Source organism: Cylas formicarius, unplaced genomic scaffold (assembly GCF_029955315.1).
Source record: "Cylas formicarius isolate icCylForm1 unplaced genomic scaffold, icCylForm1.1 PGA_scaffold_10__41_contigs__length_53128322, whole genome shotgun sequence".
Lineage (NCBI taxonomy): Eukaryota > Metazoa > Arthropoda > Insecta > Coleoptera > Brentidae > Cylas > Cylas formicarius.
The window spans coordinates 50,222,475-50,247,137 of record NW_026844214.1 but is presented as its reverse complement, the minus strand read 5'-3'; the positions used below and the strand labels follow the sequence as shown (position 1 = coordinate 50,247,137).

General features: G+C 35.3%; 1 protein-coding gene across 1 annotated transcript in view; it reads right to left on the bottom strand.

Moving 5' to 3' along the window:
* The window catches only part of LOC132703011 (juvenile hormone epoxide hydrolase 2-like), a 30,541-nt gene extending 8,148 nt beyond the window's left edge, over positions 1 to 22,393 (bottom strand). The window contains exons 1-3 of the mRNA XM_060672009.1: positions 22,123 to 22,393; positions 12,192 to 12,675; positions 6,780 to 7,034 (exon numbers count right to left, since the gene is read on the bottom strand). Coding sequence (XP_060527992.1) covers positions 6,780 to 7,034; positions 12,192 to 12,675; positions 22,123 to 22,311 — 928 coding nt within the window. The 5' untranslated portion in view covers positions 22,312 to 22,393. The remainder of the gene's footprint in view (positions 1 to 6,779; positions 7,035 to 12,191; positions 12,676 to 22,122) is intronic.
* Between the last annotated feature and the right edge of the window lie 2,270 nt (positions 22,394 to 24,663).

Genomic DNA, 24,663 nt, shown 5'->3' with positions numbered 1-24,663 from the left:
CACAAGCACACAGGTTAGATATTTTGACGTTTATCTTGTAAAGATGTGCTGGGGAACTACAATGATTACTCCTCATTCTGCACACTGTTGTAATCTCCTTTCTAGACAGCTGCAGTTTATGGAACCATGGAACTGTTGGAGGTGTCTTATAAACTGCACTATAAAGTCTGCCCTTTGAACGGCCCCACTCTCTCCACTTGATGGCCCAGATGTGCCACATCTTTGCTCTAATTATCGGGATAAATTCACTAAAAGGGGGCCTTAAATTCAGCGGGTCTAAAAGTCTAGCTTCTGAGGCTATTCGTGTGTCCAATATTCCTTACATGTTGGACTATTGAAGAAGTTCTTTCGTCTTTGGTCACAGCGTTGCGGTGTTCCTCTCTTCGTACCTGTATCCTTCTGTTTGTCTGGCCAATGTAGCTCTTGTCACAGTCCTTGCAGGGTATTTCATACAATCCTTGGTCCTCCAGTGGAATTTTTGTTTTTGCTGATGGAATTACATTGGCAATTTTCTTGTCTGAATTGAAGATAGTTGCTATTTTGTTTTTCTTAAGCACTCTGCTCATTTTGTCTGTTGTTCCTTTGACATAAGGCAGGGGAGCTTTGGCTATAGGTTTGTCCTCTTCTTCTTTTTCTTGGGTTTTAGTGAGTCGTCGTCTTAGAGCTTTCTTTATAATATATATTTCAGTTGGTGCCAAACATGTTCAATGGGATTAAATATACAGTGGCAAGGTGGAAGGAAGCCTTAAAACTGTATGCCCTAGATTTTTGGGATAATTATCACAGACGTATTCATTTTGTAGGTTCAAGCTTTGTAGAACCTCAATTAATTGCTTTTTGATATAACCTTCGTAAAAATGAATGTCGTTGTTATACATGTAGTTTTGGATTGTTGCTTTTGTGTCACCCGAGGAAAGGGTTTTAGTCAATTGTCTACTGTGATAACTTGCATTGTCCATTACAATGACGCTATTAGGAGGAATGTTTGAAATTAGTTTGTTTTTAAACCAACTTTCAAATAAATCAGCGGTGGCGTCTTCATGGTAATCCCACAGAAGAATCTTTAATATTTTTCGCAGACAGAGAAAGTCCATTTGGAATCCAACCATATTTAGAGTCAGCATGCAAAATAGTTATTCGTTTGCCTCTTTTTGATGGCGCGTTTGTTTTTGACTTATCAGTTGAGTCAACCCAACTCTTTTCCGGAGTATCATAAGTGTAGAACCAGGTTTCATCCAAGTAAATAATTGGCCTTTGTTGTTCTCCGTAAATCATAATTTTTTCTAGATATTCCAGTGGCCATTTCCGAATTCTAAAAGATTCCATTAAAACTTGCTTTTTGTCAATTTTTTTAAATCTAAAACCCATGTGTTAAATACACTTCCATAAGGTAGTTCTGCCACACTTAACACCGGTTTCATCTTTTTCAAGCCACCTAATTAATATATCTAATGAAGGCACGCTTTGTTCCTCGTATAACTGGTAAAGTTTACGCCGTATTATGTCTTGATCACTTTCATCTACACTCAAGAAAATGTCAACATCGCTTCATTTTTTCCTCGCTGAAATGGGATTATTCACAATTTTCCATACAATTGATGTTGGAATTTCCGTCAATGTGCTTGCTTGCTGGTCCCATGTTCAATGAGAGTCAAATAAACATTGTTTATAAATTCCTTAGTCTCAGTAGAATAGTGTTTTCTACATTTGGGCGAGAGCATCTCCTGAGATACACTAGACTCGCACATATTTTGCATAATTCGCACATGATTCAACACACGCTGTATTACACACTAAAAAAAGAATAATTAGTAATAAACTTAAACCAAGTAGTATACCAAACCAAAGAATATGAAACAAAGGTACGGCCCACAATTTTACCTGAATTTAAATTCCGAAACTTTAGGTAATAATCTTGTTGCATTGTATGTTAATGACCTCCCTTGGATAATCCCATTCAAAAGCAATTGGTCACTTTCTTATATCTATGAACAGACATTACCTAGACTTTCTTGAAGAAGTCATTCCCGAATTACGCGAAGATATTCCCTTCGTATATTATAATGGTATATACCTTGAGGTGCCACAAATCATAGCAAAGCAATTACTTACTTTCTTATATCTATGAACAGATCATATATTTCTTTCTTTCTGATATATTTCTTGAGTGTCGACCATTTGTGGCAGTGTTTGCTAATCGTTTTTCTGTATGTGTCGAAAAAGTTATTTTACGAGAACATGATGGAGAACAGTGAAAAACGTGTATGAAACTTTAATCAGCAGATGGCTTATTAAACTAGAAGCTTTAAAAGAAACCTATCTATTTCCAAAACGAGAATATCGTCGAAATTGATATTATTAATAGTGAAGAATTGAAGAAATGGACTAAACCTAGTGTTTTTTAAAGTCACCGTATGGACAATAATGATCAGGACCCAATAAGAAGGAAACTAAGGTGTAAGTGAGCGGTGCTTACAATAGTTTTTCAATTTTGAATGGCGATTGTACTCAGTAAATTGGCATGAGTGTAAATTCCAAGTGTGGAAATAAATGCTGTTGCCCTGATCCACTTCAAAGTAGTAGCAGCTCTAATTTTAGCTCTGATGATGAAGATGTTTCATAGCAAATACAAACTAAATATGTATGTGTATATATATGTATATTTACTCTTGGCAAATTTGGTACTGTTTTAATTTGTCTTGCATGGACAGAATTTTCGGACAACAGCATATTTAACAATTTTTTATGTAGATTCGCCTACTTAAATATTCGCATATCATTAAGGGAAGCCCTGATCTATTATCACATGGAATATACATAGATACACCTCTGAGTACGGGCGTACTAGTTCAATTAATAAATACCAAGTATAACTGATTCTGCCTTTCTTACTCTGAAGATAATCCTGATCCTTAGTGACGAACAGATAAACATTTAGAATGGAACAACATGACGAACAATGTATTTAGTTCTGTCTGGCACTCCCGAATATATATTTTTCTATAATCGCAAGTACTTTGCCACTGTAAGATTTTTATGTTTTGCAGTCTGCTATGAAGTATGAAAACTTTTTGCTTTTTTTTTGTTTTTTTTTTTGCTTTTTACAAAACGTCTGGAGTCGAACTCGCTGACGTTTCGCCAATCATCCTGTTGGCTTCTTCAGAGCTTGACTGAAACTGACTCGCATTTTACTCTGTACCTGCTTATATTTGTTTGCTTGGGACGGAGCTAATGAGGGGCGTAAACACAGTCTTCAACCTGAGTCGCGGTTAAGATTGTTAGGTTGTTTATAGATTATTATTATTAGATTGATTAGATGTAAGAATTTTAGTTTTATCGAATAAAATTTTATGGCTGGTTTCATGATTGTGTTCGGCAACAGCTGACGAGTTTATTCGTCTTAGTCATAAGGCTCTATATATATATATATATATATATATATATATATATATATATATATATATATATATATATATATATATATATATATATATATATATATATATATATATATATATATATATATATATATATATATAGAGCCTTATGACTAAGACGAATAAACTCGTCAGCTGTTGCCGAACACAATCATGAAACCAGCCATAAAATTTTATTCGATAAAACTAAAATTCTTACATCTAATCAATCTAATAATAATAATCTATAAACAACCTAACAATCTTAACCGCGACTCAGGTTGAAGACTGTGTTTACGCCCCTCATTAGCTCCGTCCCAAGCAAACAAATATAAGCAGGTACAGAGTAAAATGCGAGTCAGTTTCAGTCAAGCTCTGAAGAAGCCAACAGGATGATTGGCGAAACGTCAGCGAGTTCGACTCCAGACGTTTTGTAAAAAGCAAAAAAAAAAACAAAAAAAAAGCAAAAAGTTTTCATACTTCATAGCAGACTGCAAAACATAAAAATCTTACAGTGGCAAAGTACTTGCGATTATAGAAAAATATATATTCGGGAGTGCCAGACAGAACTAAATACATTGTTCGTCATGTTGTTCCATTCTAAATGTTTATCTGTTCGTCACTAAGGATCAGGATTATCTTCAGAGTAAGAAAGGCAGAATCAGTTATACTTGGTATTTATTAATTGAACTAGTACGCCCGTACTCAGAGGTGTATCTATGTATATTCCATGTGATAATAGATCAGGGCTTCCCTTAATGATATGCGAATATTTAAGTAGGCGAATCTACATAAAAAATTGTTAAATATGCTGTTGTCCGAAAATTCTGTCCATGCAAGACAAATTAAAACAGTACCAAATTTGCCAAGAGTAAATATACATATATATACACATACATATTTAGTTTGTATTTGCTATGAAACATCTTCATCATCAGAGCTAAAATTAGAGCTGCTACTACTTTGAAGTGGATCAGGGCAACAGCATTTATTTCCACACTTGGAATTTACACTCATGCCAATTTACTGAGTACAATCGCCATTCAAAATTGAAAAACTATTGTAAGCACCGCTCACTTACACCTTAGTTTCCTTCTTATTGGGTCCTGATCATTATTGTCCATACGGTGACTTTAAAAAACACTAGGTTTAGTCCTTTTCTTCAATTCTTCACTATTAATAATATCAATTTCGACGATATTCTCGTTTTGGAAATAGATAGGTTTCTTTTAAAGCTTCTAGTTTAATAAGCCATCTGCTGATTAAAGTTTCATACACGTTTTTCACTGTTCTCCATCATGTTCTCGTAAAATAACTTTTTCGACACATACAGAAAAACGATTAGCAAACACTGCCACAAATGGTCGACACTCAAGAAATATATCAGAAAGAAAGAAATATATGATCTGTTCATAGATATAAGAAAGTAAGTAATTGCTTTGCTATGATTTGTGGCACCTCAAGGTATATACCATTATAATATACGAAGGGAATATCTTCGCGTAATTCGGGAATGACTTCTTCAAGAAAGTCTAGGTAATGTCTGTTCATAGATATAAGAAAGTGACCAATTGCTTTTGAATGGGATTATCCAAGGGAGGTCATTAACATACAATGCAACAAGATTATTACCTAAAGTTTCGGAATTTAAATTCAGGTAAAATTGTGGGCCGTACCTTTGTTTCATATTCTTTGGTTTGGTATACTACTTGGTTTAAGTTTATTACTAATTATTCTTTTTTTAGTGTGTAATACAGCGTGTGTTGAATCATGTGCGAATTATGCAAAATATGTGCGAGTCTAGTGTATCTCAGGAGATGCTCTCGCCCAAATGTAGAAAACACTATTCTACTGAGACTAAGGAATTTATAAACAATGTTTATTTGACTCTCATTGAACATGGGACCAGCAAGCAAGCACATTGACGGAAATTCCAACATCAATTGTATGGAAAATTGTGAATAATCCCATTTCAGCGAGGAAAAAATGAAGCGATGTTGACATTTTCTTGAGTGTAGATGAAAGTGATCAAGACATAATACGGCGTAAACTTTACCAGTTATACGAGGAACAAAGCGTGCCTTCATTAGATATATTAATTAGGTGGCTTGAAAAAGATGAAACCGGTGTTAAGTGTGGCAGAACTACCTTATGGAAGTGTATTTAACACATGGGTTTTAGATTTAAAAAAATTGACAAAAAGCAAGTTTTAATGGAATCTTTTAGAATTCGGAAATGGCCACTGGAATATCTAGAAAAAATTATGATTTACGGAGAACAACAAAGGCCAATTATTTACTTGGATGAAACCTGGTTCTACACTTATGATACTCCGGAAAAGAGTTGGGTTGACTCAACTGATAAGTCAAAAACAAACGCGCCATCAAAAAGAGGCAAACGAATAACTATTTTGCATGCTGACTCTAAAGATGGTTGGATTCCAAATGGACTTTCTCTGTCTGCGAAAAATATTAAAGATTCTTCTGTGGGATTACCATGAAGACGCCACCGCTGATTTATTTGAAAGTTGGTTTAAAAACAAACTAATTTCAAACATTCCTCCTAATAGCGTCATTGTAATGGACAATGCAAGTTATCACAGTAGACAATTGACTAAAACCCTTTCCTCGGGTGACACAAAAGCAACAATCCAAAACTACATGTATAACAACGACATTCATTTTTACGAAGGTTATATCAAAAAGCAATTAATTGAGGTTCTACAAAGCTTGAACCTACAAAATGAATACGTCTGTGATAATTATCCCAAAAATCTAGGGCATACAGTTTTAAGGCTTCCTTCCACCTTGCCACTGTATATTTAATCCCATTGAACATGTTTGGCACCAACTGAAATGTGAAATTCGTCGTAACAATGTTTTCCCCGTGTTAACTCCATTGTCCTCAAACTTATAGGAACCCAAGTTTTTAACATCTCCCCACAAAGTTGGGCAAATTCTGTTAAATATATAGAAATATATAGAAAAAGCAGAACAATCGAATATCCATATTGCAAATAATATAGAACAAATAATAATTAGAACAGGCGATGATAGCGATAGTGATACTAATATATTATGTGAATAATTTTAAGTAATTTAAGTGGATAATAAAAATAATTTGTAATTTTTTTTTAGATTTAAACATAAATACATACATAAATTAATAAATATTGTTTAGTATATTTCCTAAACAAAACCCCAAATAATTAAATTTTAAGCAAAGTGCGGACCTGTTCGGCCATATTTCATTCTTACAGCTTGCCCGGGTCTTTCCGTAATTCGTATCAGTTAGTCACTTTCTTATACTTATACTTTCTTAATAATTAACAAAACAAAAAGGAAAATACTTTTACGGTTTCACCTAAACTATCCGGTTTGGTAGCTTGTAGGTGAAGATAAGCAGATTCTTGGAGAATGAAAAGAGCCTTGTCGATAAGAGGATACACTCGATCGTAATGATGCTCCTTGACCACCCACGAAGGATTGATCGCGCTCAGAAACGGATAAAGGTGCCCTTTGACCGTGTAAATCAGTACCATGTTGCTGTGAAATCCTAATACACTGTCCGGATACAGCACCGATAACGTCTGCAGAATAATTCCTCCCATATCACCACCTAAAAAAAAGACGTCCACTGAAGTGTGTCTCAAAGTATGTTGTCCTAGCTTTTGACGGAATCTTCCCCCCTCCTCCTTCCTACCTATTGTTACCAGGTAAACCAATCACCAATAATTTATTCATAGTTAAGGGAAAGACAATGGCTAGTCAGATGTTTTTAGAGACATCAAGATAAACAAAAAAGGAAAATATAAGGTTAGTAGCAAAGTTTTTTTCCAAGTGACGTATAAAAGAAAACACCCTGTATATTATAAATGTGTTTAATAGAATATCTTATTCCGATTACATTGATGTAACACACTTTATATTTTAGCCCATTCGTTTTGCCCTGGCTGACAAATAAAAATATATTTATGTTTGATATATTAGTAAACAACGTTGACTGAATATTGCGCATTATTGTTAAAATGGTTTTTCGCGAATTTAGCATCCGTGGAAGAAGTGCTGCGCTTCAAGTAAATCATAAAAGTTAGTATATTAGACGAATTAAATGCTAAAAAGGTATGCCGGAATCATAATGTTTTAGATGCAGTAAATAAGGCACACTTATTAGGATTCTACGAAGCAAGTGATCAAGAATCTGAAATCGGACCACCGCCAAGTCACACCACTACCTCTTATACATTTAAAAACACGGAAACAACATTACCAACGGGACTTAACAGAACATCGGGACAAATATCTTTCAAGATCTCCAACAGTGTGCAGTGTACATACATCACAATACAGTCAGATTTGGTAACAGCTGCTCTTAAAACTATGAAGAATAATAGAGCCAGCGGCCCAGAAGGTATACCTGCAGAATTGTTGAAATATGCTTCGAATAATCTCATAGGTTTGCTAACGAAAAATACATTAATGGCGAAACAGTACCAGAAGAATGAAAGAGGGCATGATACTGATACATAAAAAAGGCAGGAAAGATCTATACGAAAACTATAGGTGCATATCCGTAACAAGCTCCATTAGTCGATTGTATGGAAAAGTCCTTCGAAATATTATAGAAAATGAATACGAACCATCTGAAATTGAACAGCAGGCAGAACATGCATTGATAATATTTTTAGTTTAAATCAGTTTAACTGAAAAGAAAACTACCACAAATAGAGAAACTCATCTACTATTTGTAGATCTGACCAAAGCATACGATAAGGTACCTATAAACAAACTCTGGGAAGTACTGATGAAATCATCCATTGACACAACAATAATAGAAGCCATAAAGGAAAGAGAGTACCTCAAAAGTTAAAATAGGCAAAGAAATGTCAGAAGGTTTTGCCGTTACGAAGGGCCTGCGACAAGGATGTTCTCTGTCCCCGACACTGTTCAAAATATATCTCAATGAAGATTTGAGATATTGGAGAAGGAGCTGCCAGGGCATGGGAATAGAGATAGATGACGCAACCACCCTATACACACTACATTTTGCAGACGACCAGGTGATTATAGCCCAGGACAAGGAAGATCTACAATATATGGCAAGAAAGCTTATTGAACAATATGAAAAATGGGGACTGTCAGTGAATTTAAAGAAGACAAAATATCTTAACATCGGTGGAGTACAACAGGAACTAGACCTAGAACACGGCAAAAAATCGAAGCATGCGAAAAATATGTATACTTGGGAACAATGATGGATCATAGCGGACTGACTGAGAGAGAGATAGAAAATAGGCTTATAAAAGGAAAACAAATTATTGGAGCTTTAAACTCTGTTTTATGGTCGGAAAACACAAGTAAAGATAGGAAACACCGATTATATAATGCCGTCTTTAAAAGTGTCCTATTATACGGATGTGAAACATGGCAACTAAATTAAACAACAGAAAAAAAATTAAATACCATCGAAATGGACTTTTGGAGAAGATCAGCTGGAATATCTAGACGCGATAGAATCAGCAACGAAAGATGGTTTGGCCATGTCCAAAGGATGGATGACCGAAGAATACCTAAGAAAATGATGAGTCGGAGGCCTCGAGAAAATAGAAAACGGGGAAGACCTAAAATAACGTGGGAAAAAGGTATAGAACGAGCCATGTCAGAACGAAATTTGGGACCAAGTGACTGGAATGACCGCCGAGAATGGAAATTGGGAACCGGAAGGCGCAGGAAGCTATAACCCCGAATATATATATATATATATATATATATATATATATATATATATATATATATATATATATATATATATATATATATATATATATATATATATATATATATATATATATATATATATATATATATATATATATATATATATATATATATATATATATATTCTCACGTATTGATTCACGGATGGAAAAATGTGATAACACTATATTCCGGGATATCATCCGTTCGCTCGTTGAACTCCGACTGGAATCCTGCATCCGACTGGAATCTTGCAGACGTTTCGCCAAAATCTCACTTGGCATCTTCAATGCTCGCGCTCCGAAAACACTGTTTGTTGTTTGTTGCAGTGTTCGAAGTGTTTTCGGAGCGCGAGCATTGAAGATGCCAAGTGAGATTTTGGCGAAACGTCTGCAGGATTCCAGTCGGATGCAGGATTTGCAGGATTCCAGTCGGATGCAGGATTCCAGTCGGAGTTCAACGAGCGAACGGATGATATCCCGGAATATATATATATATATATATATATATATATATATATATATATATATATATATATATATATATATATATATATATATATATATATATATATATATATATATATATATATATATATATATATATATATATATATATATATATATATATATATATATATATATATATATATATATATATATATATATATATATATTGGTGGTAATCCGGGTGTTCATCCGTTCGTTGTTTGACCCTGGAGTAGGATCATTCGCCTGACGTTTCGCCAAAATATCACTTGGCATCTTCAGAGGCCGCGCGTCCATGTCACTCGTACGTACTGTTTAGTGAGTGATTATCCAAATAAAATGCTACTCCAAATACTCAAAGCCCATCAAAACTCGAGTCAGTTTCAGAGCCAGCAAGAGTTTTCGCATTGCAGTTGCGGACAGGTTTGGCGGATTAGGCAATCCTATTAGGTTTACGATTCTTGGCGAAAACCTAACTGAGTAGACCTAACCTCAAAATGTCAAACTTCTCTATAAAAAGGTTAGTCGCCAGAAGGCAGGAATAATTTAAGAAAATCCTGAAATATAAAAGGCAGTCCTCGTATCTTTGTAAACTACCAATAAAGATGTCTTTTGTTGCTTACAATAATTTATTATTCAAACAAACAGTAAAGGCTGATTAACGCAAGAGTTTACCCTTCTTGTAGTAACGAAGGGTCTCGCGTACTCTTACCCATTTGGCCAAAACAGTTGACGAAACAACCAAAATGAACCATTCGATATCCACTGAACTCTTAAAAATACTCGTGGTAATTTTTGTTACTCAAAATGTTTGCATAAACCTGCCTTTAGATCCCATATTGTGTCAGTTTTTTACGATACTAGCTGTAGTGTTGATGTCATTTACAAGCCAACTGTAAATGACATTAAAAAAGTGGGCGACAATTATTGTTTTGTGGTTGACGAAACAACCGACCCATGATGGAAAATATTGCACACTCTTAGAGGAAACCAAACCATGAATATGGTAGAACAATTAAGAATTCAAGTGTAACAAGAAATATTAGCATCGCTCAAGATCTGTTAAACGACATCAATCATGATCCTGATGTGCTCAGAAAGTCATAACTGGTGACGAATCATGGTATATGGGTATGACGACGAAACCAAAGCCCAGTCGTGTCACTGGAAGAACCCAGAATCGCCAAGACTGAAAAAAGCACGTCTAGTTCGATCAAATTTGAAGGTTTTGCTTACTGTTTTCTTTGGTTACCGTGGTATAGTACATCAAGAGTTCATCAGGAGAATTACCTTCAACTTATGCGCCGTTTGCGATGCAAAGAAAAAGTCCGGAATCGTGGGATAATGCACCTGATCACTCATCGCTATCTGTGTCTGACTTTTTGGCCAAAAACAAAACCGCAATTTTGCCCCCATGCGAGTTTTTCCTTTCCCCAAAACTCAAGTAACCTATGAAAGGACGGAGGAAGGTTCTACTAGAAAGTTCTTACCATAAGTGGAGGGGGCGGACAACATTAATTTTGATAAATAAATAAATACTTATAAGTCACCTTACTTTTTGAAGACGCAACACAGGTAATCATTGATCATTGTATATGCTCTTTGGAAAGAATAGGGACCATCTGATGTCTGAACTTAACATAAAAGTGAGTGGTAGAGTTTTGCAGTTTACAAATTGTGCAAAAAATGTTGGCCTAAGAATTAACAAAGATTTTCGTTTTATAGAGTAAGTTGGCTATTATTTACAAAAGGGATACGTCTTCTTAAAGTTGCTTGCCAGTCTTACACAGATGCTAAGTGGTTGAATATGCAGAATAGGCGTAAACTACACTCCTTGGTATTTTTTCATAACATTATTTTTAATAACAGTCCTCCTTACTTGACAAATAATATAACATATCGGACAGATATTTACAGATTGAACCTTAGATTTAGGGGTCTTATCTCTCCACCACCACACAGGACTTCTCTTTTTCAAAGAGGCTTCTCCTATAAGGTTTACAAATTTTACAATACTGTTCGTCTTTCTTTAAAAGCATATCACCAGTAAACTTAAAAAAAAAAGACAAGAAACGTTCAGCCAACAAGAAATTGCAAGTGATTTTCGAGTAAGTTCAGTCCTAAAATTTTCTATCCAATTTTTAATTTTTATATAAGCATACACATTTTCTTTTTTTGGTATAGCTATCTCATGCGAAGTAATAATTTTAAAATAGTTTTATTTTATAGGAGTTGAACTTGGAACAATTTTAATTGGTTTCATCTCCTTTTTTGCAATTTATGTGGTAAATTGAACATTGCAGAATAAAGGTATTATTATTATTATTATTATTATTATTATTATTATTATTATTATTATATATTTGGTATCATCACCTATTGGTATTAATGATGATACTCATGATCTGTGAGACATTTCTCACTGGTCAGTTGTTTTATTAACATCGTCAGGATATCCCTATAATTTCCGTCAAAAGCCAAGAAGAGATACAAAGTATACCTGCGTAGCTCAATTTGTCTTAATTACTAACCTTGACAGTAAAACTTTTTGTGGCCTAACCTGTGCATCAATTTCCTCAATATAACCGCCACCTGCGGCACACCTAGTCCAGGTTTCGACGCTGCTTGGGAGAAGCCATATCCAGGTATATGCGGAGCCACCACTTCCAGCACAAAACTCCTGTTAGTGGCTTCGGTCAGCAGAGGGAATGCCTCGTAAAATTCCCTGACGGATCCAGGCCAGCCGTGTAACAGAAGCAACGGCAACACCGTTTTGTTTCCAGCGTTGTCGCGTTTCACGTGGATAAAGTGAACGTCCAGTCCATGGATTTTGGTTTTGTATTGCGGATATCTGTTTAGGAATGCCTCCCGTTCCGTCCAGTTGTATTTGGTGCGCCAGTATCTTACGAGTTCGTTTACTAGGTTCGTGTTGATGCCGTATTGGTGATGGACATTTTCGAGTGGGGGCGTTAAAGGTCTGTGGTTTTCCAAGCGCCATTGCAGGTCGATTATGTCCTAAAAGGGCAGAGGAAAGAAAATAACTCATGTTAATTTCGTAGAGAAAATCGTTCTGAGGCATTAATTATCGGTTAAAACACTCTGATAGATGCTTTTGCAAATGCTTAAGGATTACTGAGTCTGGTAAGAAATGGCTAGATTATAGCCTAATGTCACTTAATTTAGGCAAAACCAAATTCTTAACTAAATGCATGACGAAAGTTGGCCCAAAGAATAAAAATTCAATGTGTTCAGTGATGTTTTGAATGTAAGGAAAGGACAACAGTGGCAAGTCGAGTTGCTTTCGGAAGATTGTGGTGAAGTGTATTCTGTGCTGCAACACTTAATATAACTAATAAATAAATTATTAGAGAGAAGAGCAGATGTAAGGTGTTTTAATTTTGGGTTCAGTGACTCGGTTGAGATAGTTGATTTGTGAGCCCGATGGTGATGTGATGATGAATTATGCAGAATATACCAATGTTAAGTCTGATTGTTTTTAGCTAGTTTAAATGGCTAACAAAATCTCGGAGGAATTTCTGACCATGAGACCAAATAACAATAGCGTCATCAACGTTTTGGTTGGGGGACACGGAAAGAGCCTCCCCGAAGAATGCACAATTAGTTCATTCGGGCGTCCCCTGGACAACGGTGCATTAGAACCGGCTGATCTTTTCACAAACTGAGCTACCCTGCTTGCGATCAGATCGAATAGATCAGAATCGAAAAAAGGGCCCTCTTCAGAGCCAAGTCTGATATATGATATATGAACAACAAACGTTTGGTTTTAGATGGAAAAGCTTCCTTCTCAAAGGTTTTAATATAGCAGCTGGAGAGTATGGTATAGAATCAATGGTGCTGAAAATAGCTCGAACGAGTAATCCTGGTTTGTGAACCTTAGAATTTATCAAAATCCGTGAGAAAGTCTGCTGCCCCTCATAAAATTTCTGGTCCCTACGGACTCATTAAGATTTGGAACCCGGAATTACCCGTCCGACCAATTGTTATCACCATTATCTTTCCAACATACTCTCTAGCGAAATATCTAGCTTCTAGATTAAAACCCTTTACAGGGAAAACTGATCGTTTGGTACTTAAGTCCTTTAATTTTATTGATCAATTGAAAAATATTTCATTATGTCCACAGGATATTGTGCTTAGTTTCAAGCTTTAATATCCCCATTTTTGAAGGAAGCAAATCTCATCATAATTGAAAAATGCTTGTCTGGAACAAATTTTTCTCATAACGCGAATATATTTATGGAAACCTTTGAGATGAAAGTCACCGGCACCTCCCTCCCAGATTTTTTTTGCCATTTTAGCTCTATACACCCTAAGCGTATGTTAAATTAGAAATCAGTAATAATCTCTCATTATAGATACTCTTATCAACAAAAAATCAGGTCATTCTGTTTACAGAAAACCTACGCGCATAGGCAGTTTCAACTCTTTTATCTACAGAGCCGTAAAACTAACCAGAATTGTAGCAACTCAGGCCATGCCAGTAATATTCCATTACTCCATAGTTTTATGTCTAAAAATATTATCGCTTTTGCAATGTTGCCAGTTCTACGGGATATCCAGCGACAGAAGACGTCGAAAAAGTGCACTTCTGGAAGAAATGTTGTAATATTAATAAGTTGTTTTTTTAAATGCATGGTTTATTCATTATTTAGTATCTCATACCATTTTTTATGAAATAAGGGATATTCTCTCTCTTTCTCTTATTCTAACCCGCCTTGCAGAAACGTATGGTCAGGTGGAAAGGTGAAATAACTGAATTTGAAAAAAACTTCTTTAGAAGCCACCCCCACAACATAAAGAAACAAATACAAAATAAAGTACTGATGATAGGACAAACAGTTTATATTTATAAAAATATTTATAAAAGCTATTAAATGTGTCTATTTCAAAAAACTTCTTTAGAAGCCACCCACAAAATAAAGAAACAAATACCAAATAAAGTACTATTGAGAGGACATACATTATGAATATTGTTTGAGTTTTCACTACTGCTGCCTGCTCAACCATCCCGTTCTTGAAAAATCAAAGAATATAAACTTAGTAAAGCGACAGTTCGAAAAACATATTTTTTCAGCTAAGGTATGTTTCAATGATCACATCGTTTTCTGAACATTTTATTTAAATGCAATAGGTTTATAAAATATTTTTCTAAAGCAAATGTAATATAACATTTTTATTCATTTGCCTTATTTTAGCTGGGTTAAGCATAAGCACAAGACTATATTTCAATATTAGTATAAAATAAATCATCCAAATGACCGAAGTACGCTTGAAATTTGGGAGGCTATTATGACGTTTGTTAATTAGTACTATATCTATTGTTCGGCCGAAACAATTAAATAATAATAGGAATCAAGGCGGTTCTCATTTCACGTTGTTGTTCATGTTAGGAGGTACCTTTCAATGTCACTTAATGGTGTAACAACTAGGTGGCCATTATTTTCAAAGCATCAGGGTTTCATGCACATATATATTTTTTTTAATTTCATGGACTTTTTTTACAAGACAGTCTTGTGGTTAACATTGTGTATACGTTGTGTGTGATAGACGCAGTTAAACATTAAACTTGTTCGTCCAAATAGATTATTCAAAGTCACATTTCCAATAAATATTTTCCAAATTGGATCAGCAACCCTGACGTAATTAAAAAAATACCTACCCATTGACATTAAAACATAAAAATGATTTATGACAAAGAAAGAGTATAAAGTAGAGTGTAGCGAGTTTTATTCCCAGGATGCCAGGCAAACATAAGTTGTTTTTATATATATTTGCGACAAATTAATTTTTTTGGGGTTTTGAAAAATATGACCCACAGTTAAACCATCAAATGTCTAGTATCTGTTTTTCGGATAAAAATACAGTCTATATAGCGAAATTGAAGAGACTGCTTTTTTTTCGCTATAAACAGTTACAGGCACTTGAAATATAACAATACGCATGTGTGTTTTTTAATATTTAATTAATTTGTATACCAATTTAACTGAATATAGGGCTTGTTGAATGGTTGGTAGTGGTCCCAGATCAACTTCTTCCTCTTGGTGCACTTCCTCACCCTTTCTTGCTTGTTGTAATATGGCTTCCTCTGCCAATTCTGCTGTTGTAGGCAAATCCTGGTCTATCACCATAAAATCTTGCAACTCCTCACTTGTAAACGTAATTGTTGTTTGAAACTGTTTTATCCTCTAGCTTAGTGGCTGATCATCTTCCAAGTCCTGTTTGCATTCTGTCTTGGTAATAAGAGTTTTGAATTGTTTCTGCTGTCACCTCTTTGCAAGCTTTACTAATATAGTTGACTGCATCTAGCATATTAATGGAAAATTTGTCTTCCGACTCGGTCATTTCCATTAAAATGTTTTTCCTGTATCGACTCTTAAGACCTTGTATTACATCAGCGGAAGGACACCTGTTGTTTTGGCTGGAATAAATGCCAATTCAATATACCGTAGATTTTGAATATGGGGATATGCAGGTCAGTTATCTAAGAGAAGTAATATTTTCCTCATCCTTAATTCTGCATCCCATTTTGGTATCTTCTCTTCAAAAATTTACGATGTCGTCCATGCAGACTTGTTTGCCTTGTAAGTAACCAAAAAATACTTGATGTTCCTAAAACATCGTTGGTTGATTTTAAAATCACGACTAGCTTTCTTTTTTCTCTCCCACTCATATTTTCAGCTACTAACACTGTTGTGCGTTCTTTGGAAAGTTTTACACCCACACACTTTTCGCTTCGAAATTTAAGAGTTTTATCTGGCGTTATTTTGTAAAAAGTACCACTTTCCTCAGCATTAAAAATGTCATCAGCAGGGTACTTTGCTGCTAGTTATGGCCACGTCTGCTCCAGCCAATCGTTAGTGAAGTTTCTGTCGACATCACGGGCTTCGCCACTTATCAGTCCATAATTTATACCATGTCTCTTTTTGATACTTCCCAACCATCCTTCCGAAACCTTGAAATCGATAATGCCAAGCTGTTCAGCAAACTTTTCTGCTTTTAGTTTTACTCTCAGTAGTAATTCTAGTAAGCATGGTGTATGACTTAACGAAAATAAGACGCAACTTATAACTTTTGGTAAAGATAAAGGAAAAATAATTAGACGCTGCCAAAATTTAATTAAATGACCTTCTCTTACGACCGGTTGCCGAATGCAAAAATCTGGGTCTGCATTTGGATAATAATCTGCGTTTTGAAGGTCACGTAGCTTCATTGATCCAGAAATCGTTTTACAAGCTTCGGATTCTCTATTGTAATAAAGATATTCTGGACACATCAATTAAGTTAAAACATACCGACTCCTTAATTCTCTCCTCTATTTCATACTGTATGGTAGTTTACTGGCCTGCCCTACTTCAAAAGGACAAGGTTAGTCTTCAGCGTCTTTAGAATGCCTGTCTCAGATTCGTAAATTTGGTCACATATTTACTAGCCTAGAGGATTCTCGCTGGCTAACAGACGAATGTTTTAAATCGCAGCTTTTATTCTTAATTTAAAAAATAATATCTCTCCAACGTTCGACGTATCTCGATCGATATTCATTCGGTTAATATTGGCTATAGGGGGCTGTTTACTGTTTACCGTTGCCAAACATACTTCAGCACAGTTTCACGTACAATGCTATCAAGGCTTACAACAAACTCCCTCTCCAACCGAAATCAATCACCTCACCAACTTCATTCAAACAAAAACTTAAACAATACATTTATCATAATAGAGACCGGTCATAAAACTAGTAACTATCAAATTGTATATTGTATTTCTTTTTTGAATTCTCTCTAGCAGTGTCTACCATTTTGAATGAATGTCTATGTAATTTATATGCTATTTTTTATTTTATAAATAGTGTCATATGTTCGTTTTAGAGGGTTGCATAAGAGCAACTATGTTGGATGCCGCCCGCACAGTTATATATTTATTAGACCATATTAGACCATAGACTGATTAGGGCCAAAGTGAACATAAACACCAAACTGGAAAGAAACAAATTATTGCGTCCATACGAATTTCCAACATTAGCGAAATTAAAACAACATGAAGACAAAGTTAATGTGTCATACTAAGTAACGAAAGAACAGTAGATTATCACAACAAACCAAAAAATTGATGGACGAATGAAGAAATTTGAAAAAGGGTACTATCGAGCACACCGAACTAATTAAACAAATTAGAAAGAATGTGAGACAAGACATCAGGAATCACAACACACCACTCGTAAAAGAAGTAATTGAAGAAAATAAGGTTATGAAAATCATAATAACCATCAACTGAGTTGGGAGAAAGCGAATACACCAACTAAGAAACGAAAATGTAAATATTGTACAGGAAAGCAACGAAGTCATCCAAATGAAAAGCCCCTGGCGAAGATGGGATAACCAAGGAAATGATAATTCCATGAATATTCTCCTTAATAAATACATACTGAGCGGAACAATCCAAGACAACTGCTACAACGTCCAGGTCATTGTTCTGTTTAAAAAGAGTGATAAATTCAATATTAAGAACTATAGAACAATATCATCAGCAGACTCGCCACGAAATTCGACAACTATAGCACTATTGAGAAAAGTCAGAACGTGATAACACTAATCGAAAAGTCCAACAAATACAACAGAAATATCCATCTGGCCTTTATCGACTACAACAAAGCTTTCGACTCCATTGAGTCTATATTTCGAGCAATAGACAACGCCAGGATAGATTCCAGATACAGAGATCTGATGAAAAATATATATATGAAAAGGCTACGTTACAAGTAAATATCGGAGAAAACTTATCCACTGCGTTGATTTCTGTCGGGAGAGAGGTGAGACAGGGAGGCTCTATTTCCCCAAAACTTTTCTCACTGGCACTGGAAGATGTTTTCAAGCATCTCAACCACAAAGGTCTTGGGATTGATGGGCGATATCTAAATCATCTTCTTTTTGCGGGCTTATCAGCAGTGACGCGGATGAGTTGCAGAGACTGCTCTGGGCATGGCAGGTCTAACCATTAACTTAACGAAGACCAAACTCATAACACCACAAGTCACACAAATCCAGATAGGTGGTCAGTCTACATCAGTCAGTCACGTCCACCTATGTCACCAAATAAAACTAGGGATTGATAACCAGCACGCCGAAATTCAAAGAAGAGTCCGTATGACTACTGGCAGGCTTGGTTTCACCCTTAAAAACCCTAAGATCCCCATCAATCCGAAGTCCAAGGTTTTTAACAGTAGCATTCTTCCAATTCTCACATACGGACTAGAGATACACTGCCAGAGGTGCTAACAAACTCAGAACCACTTGAGAAACGAAGAGATCAGACGACGGACGGAAGTTGAGTTGGGCAGGGCATGTTGTTAGACAGGACGACAATTGTTGAACAAAACATATTATGCAGTCTCGACCGAGACTGCATAAAAGAAGTGTCCGGTCTACCCCCTAGAAGATGGATTTACGATATATATCCAGGAGCGGTTGTTGTTGATAAAGAGACAAGAGAGAAAAGAGAGAGAGAGAGAGAGAGAGAGAGAGAGAGAGAGAGAGAGAGAGAGAGAGAGAGAGAGAGAGCGCGATATTGAATTCAGAATTGGCATTATTTTCTTGTTCTGCCTAACGCATGAAGTAATTTAATGGTTTTGACTGGGGGGGGGGGGCTTTCAGTGGCATCTCGCAGATCCTTTATTGTATGTTTTTGTAAATTTGCTTTTGAAGCTAACACCATAAAAAGTAATCAAGTACTAATGCGGCTGGGTAGCCATCTTTTCTTGTTCAAAAAATTTACTCTCACTTCCTGGATATCTTATATATATTAGATATGTTCCAACACGCCCAAATATCTAATTGATGTGAGACTGCCTTCGTATATACAAAATTTTAAATTACTTCCTTAAATAAAACACGAATTACTAAAGTTGAAACCACCTTGCTGCTCCTGATAATATACAAAATGTTCTTTGTGTTCTGTGACGGCTATTTTACCTTTTTAAAATGTCAGTAATCAAACCAGATAATTTTTCCTGTGCAATTTAATGACTTAATAATTCAAAAAATAAAAATAATTCTCATAATAACTAGCTACTCCATTGGATTCTAAGTAAACAATTCTGTATATATGTATTTTTATTCTATCGACAACTTTAATATTAATGTAGATACTAGGAGTACCGCAAATCCCAAATTTTTAAAATCAGCCTGTAACTCAGAAACGCAATAGTATAAGAAGAATGACCTGGAAGCCAATTTTTTCATTATCATTTTTAGTGTTATGATCAGTTTGTTACTACCAGATGGTCGCTAAGTAGAATTTTCCCAGTTACAATTTTTATACAATATTTACCATCAACCAAACTGAATTAATTAAATGTCAATGATTAATTGGATTGGATTTTTAGGACAATTTTTAAAAGAAAACTTCGTATGAACACATGTCCAGAAATTAATTTTTTAATATCATATGTCGCAAACGTCTTAACTTTTGAGATACAGTTTTTTTTTAATTTTTTAATATCTGTCCACTTTAGATATTTTAATGAAATTTTCCACACGTGCACTATGTATCGAGAGGCATTATTTAGTACACCACATTTTTTTTTTAATATACCAGTGGAGGACGCATGGAATTTCAACTGTCTATTTTGGGAGACATTGATGGTACGCCATTTTTGTAGAAAAGTTAGCTTTTATTTAAACTTACTGGACTAAAAAAATTAAGAGTTCAAATCTACTCATAAATGAATGCAAACGTATTTTTTTTTAAGAAATCAGTGGCGTGCCACTGACTGTCTCTAATACAAAATATATAGATAACAACATCAGGTAAAAATTGTCTGTTAATATATTAACATATATAAACCAGATGAGTTGTTGAAATTGTTCTTCAACGTGAAGGATAAACACTATGTTAACTGGGGTGCGATAAACCAGACTTTTAACAAAAGTCCAAAATACTAAAATCTTGAGATCTAGGGGACCATGGTTTACGTCGGTCGCGACCTACCCATCGGTTTTTTAGTCTTTCTGGCAGACTAAAGGATCCAAAGAAGTAAACTCCAACGAATCCAGCCCAAACATTTACCGAAAACCGTTGTTGATTTTTAAATTCTACCACTGCATAGGGGTTTAATAGGCCCAAATATGGTTATTGTGGAAATTCTGATTCTATTTCTGGAAAAGATAGCTTCATATGCAAATAGTATTTCCAATTTGCCAAACTAAGACGTGCGAGATATTCAGAATTTAATATTTCTTCATCAATTTCTGCAGTTTTTACAGTCCGATGGGTCGTTTTTATTATAGGTTGCCCTCAAAGTATTTTTGGCAGTCAACCTCCTATGTACATCTACGCTTATCTATTAACGCTTCTCTTGATATAATCGCAGGACTTCAGCCAAACCATACAAACACATACAAACGCATATCTTCCAACTCCTCATTAACAAACTCAATCTTCCCTTTTTAAAATAACAAGGCTCGGATATTTTAAACACCGAAATAGTACTAGCAAAGAACCGCCGCGTAACAGCAAAATTAATAATTCTTAATAACGGAAAAAACTTTAAAGATTTCAGAAATAGTTTACGTACTTTAATTTTTTGAAGTATTTCAGTAAAACATTTACTTAAGTAAGAAATAATTATGATAAAAATTCTTTGGATGCTGCCATTTCAACGATGGTGTTATGACCATGCAGAACAAATATTTTCCAAATCAGGAAATTAAATTTCTTTAAAAATAATTGGATATTGCAAGAATAATTTTCATTTTAGGAGAAATCAGTGACGTACCCTCAATGTCTGCCAAAATAGGCAGGTGCAATTCCCTATGTCCGCCACTGGTATATTTTTAAAAAATTGTGGTGTACTAAATAATGCCTCTAGACACATAGTAGGCGTGTGCCAAATTTCATTGGAATATCTTAAGTGGCAGGACAGATATTAAAAAATTAAAAAAAAGCTGTAACTCAAAAGATAAGATGTTTACGACATATGATATAAAAAAACACAATTCCTGGGCATTCGTTCATACGAAGTTTTCTTTTAAAAATGGTCCTGGTGTAGTTAAAAATGAATCATGCCTCTTGATACATAGTGGTATTAAAGTCAATTAGAAAACACCCTGTATATTGCTTTTTACAAAACTTCTGGATTCCTCCTGCGTCGGTTTCAGCTTAGTCGAAATTGCTGACGTTTCGCCAATCATCCTGGTGGCTTCTTCCGAGCTTGACTGATTCAGTTTCAGTCAAGCTCTGAAGAAGCCACCAGGATGATTGGCGAAACGTCAGCAATTTCGACTAAGCAAAAATCGACGCAGGAGGAATCCAGAAGCTTCGTAAAAAGCATTACAGTAGCCAGTTTCTTTGAAAAAACCCTGTATGTTGGTACGTCGTTTTCTTTGAGTTCCCAGAAAGAAAACCTCGCTATCTGGGTTAGCGAAATCTCGAATACAAGAAATCACATACCTTTTTCGGAATCTTGATTGTAAATCGCCTAACCGCATCGCTTTCCTCGACCGCTTTTCCGGGTCCCCACCACGAATTTTCCTCAATTTTCGGCAACTGCGGCGGTGATACCAATTTGACAATTCCGTAGCACAAAATACCGAAAATCGTCGTAAGGACGAGCAGCGAAACGTATCTGATGTTGGACATCGTCACCGCAATCGAATAAAGGTACAACGATTGTTAACATTTTTCAATTAAACGCGATAAAATTGCCGTAGTTTACGTAGTCTGAAATCGTCCGAATGTCTGCGTTTCAAATGCGACATGTGTGATTGTACGTGAGACGCTTGTTCTACGAGGAGCGATTCGTTTGTTATTTATCCGTGACAATTTTTTATGGTCCGTTTGCTTTTTGTAATCCGTGAAGATGCGCGTTTTGAATAAACAACAACATTCACTGTTAACCTCATTTTGATTTCAGCCCTGTTTCTTTTTTCGTTCTTCCCTCTTTCCTGATGCTTATTTTGAATTTTCGACGTTTGCCCTAATTTTGATTTGCATCACAATGTTTTTAGATAAAACCTTTAAGAATTCTAAAAATGAGATTTTGCCTTTATATAACGTCGAAACTCTATATAGCGAAATTGAAGGAACTGCTTTTTTTTATAACGAGTTATGAGCACTTGTAAAATAACAATACTCATATGTGATCTGTAATATTTAATTATTTTATATACATATTTTAATACCTACGTCTACATTTTATATAAATATTTAAGAACTATATTTATATGTTTCTAATAATAGGTCATTTTCTTTTGAATTTTTTTAGTATGCCAATACGCATCTCGTACTTTAGCTTATATTTTCACCATTTCTTCGAGAGGGGCATCTACCCCATGATGCATAAAAAACTTCTCTAGCAGCTTAACTGAATATAGGGCTTGTTAAATGATTGGTGGTGGTCCCAGCTCAACTTCTTCATCTTCTTCTTCCGCTTGGTGCTCTTCCTCACCCTTTCTTGCTTGTTGTAATATGGCTTCCTCTGTCAAGTGTGCTGTTGTAGGAAAATCCTGATCTATCACCATAAAATCTTACAACTCCTCACTTGTAAACGCAATTGCTGTTTGAAACTGCTGTATCTACTCGTTTACTGGCTGATCATCTTCCAAGTCCGGTTCGTATTCTGTCTCGGTAATAAGTCCTGCATGACGATAGGAGTGTTGAATTGTTTCTGTTATCACCTCTTTGCAAACTTGACTGCATCTAGCATATTAATGGAAAATTTGTCTTCGGGCTCTACCATTTCCATTAAAATATTTTTCCTGTATCGACTCTTAAGACTTTTTATTATGCTCTGGTCTATCTGCTGTAATATACTTGTCGTTTTGGCTGGAAGGAATGCCAATTCAATATTCCGTAGATTTGGAAAATGGGGACGTGCAGTGCAGTTATCCAAAAGAGGTAATATTTTCCTCCGTTTTAATTCTGCATCCCATCTCCGTGTCTCCTCTTCAAAAATTTGCGATGTCTTCATGCACACTTGCTTGCCTTGTAAGTAACCGACAAATGCTTGATGTTCTTAAAACATCGTGGGTTAGTTGATTTTCCAATCATGACTAGCTATCTTTCTTCTCTCCCACTCATATTGGCAGCTACTAACACTGTTATACGTCCTTTAGAAAGTTTTCCGCCCACACATTTTTCCCTTCGAAATTGAAGAGTTTTATCTGGGGTCATTTTGTAAAAAATACCAGTTTCGTCAGCATTAAAAATGTTGTCAGCAGTTTTGGCCACGTCTTCTCCAGCCAATCGTTAGTGACGTTTCTGTCGACATCACGAGCTTTATCACTTATCTGTCCATAATTTAATCGATAATGCCAAGCTGTTCTGCTTTTAGTTTTACGATAGGTCCAGAGAGTGGTACATTTTTAAGACGTTGCTGTTGGAACCACTGCAACATTGCCCGATCCAAATCTTAAAATTTTTTCTTTCGATATTGAATTTGAGAAATTCGTTATACAGAGTGGATTAGTACATAGCGCACTCTTTTTTTAACCAACCTGGGCTCGCCTCAAAATAAAAGCAATTAAATCATAAATATTGTAGTATAAGGTTGCCTCAAAAAATTTGACCATAGGTGCTAATTGCAAGACATATTGCATATATAGTATATACTTTTTGCTGCAGCTGGTTTCGTTTCGTAGACACGCGGTGAAATTTAAAAAAATTATATATGTTTTTAAATTTTAATTAAAAGTAATCTTGAACATTTCCGTTGAGGTTCAGAAACTTATTTTATTTGATGTTTTTGTTTGGTTGACACAATGGTGAAGGTGAAGTTGGGATCCTCTCCTATTATTAAACGCGCTTTAATTAAAACTAAATACGCGTTATTTAATTGACGAATTGATAGAAATGTTTTCAGTTCATTTTCCCGCTGAAACTACACAATTAAGCTTATTATTACCTTATTTGAGTGAGGCACCGTAATAAATAACTGCAAATGACTGAGAATGTCGACAATAGAACAGAAGAAAGAGACAATAGAGATTCGAA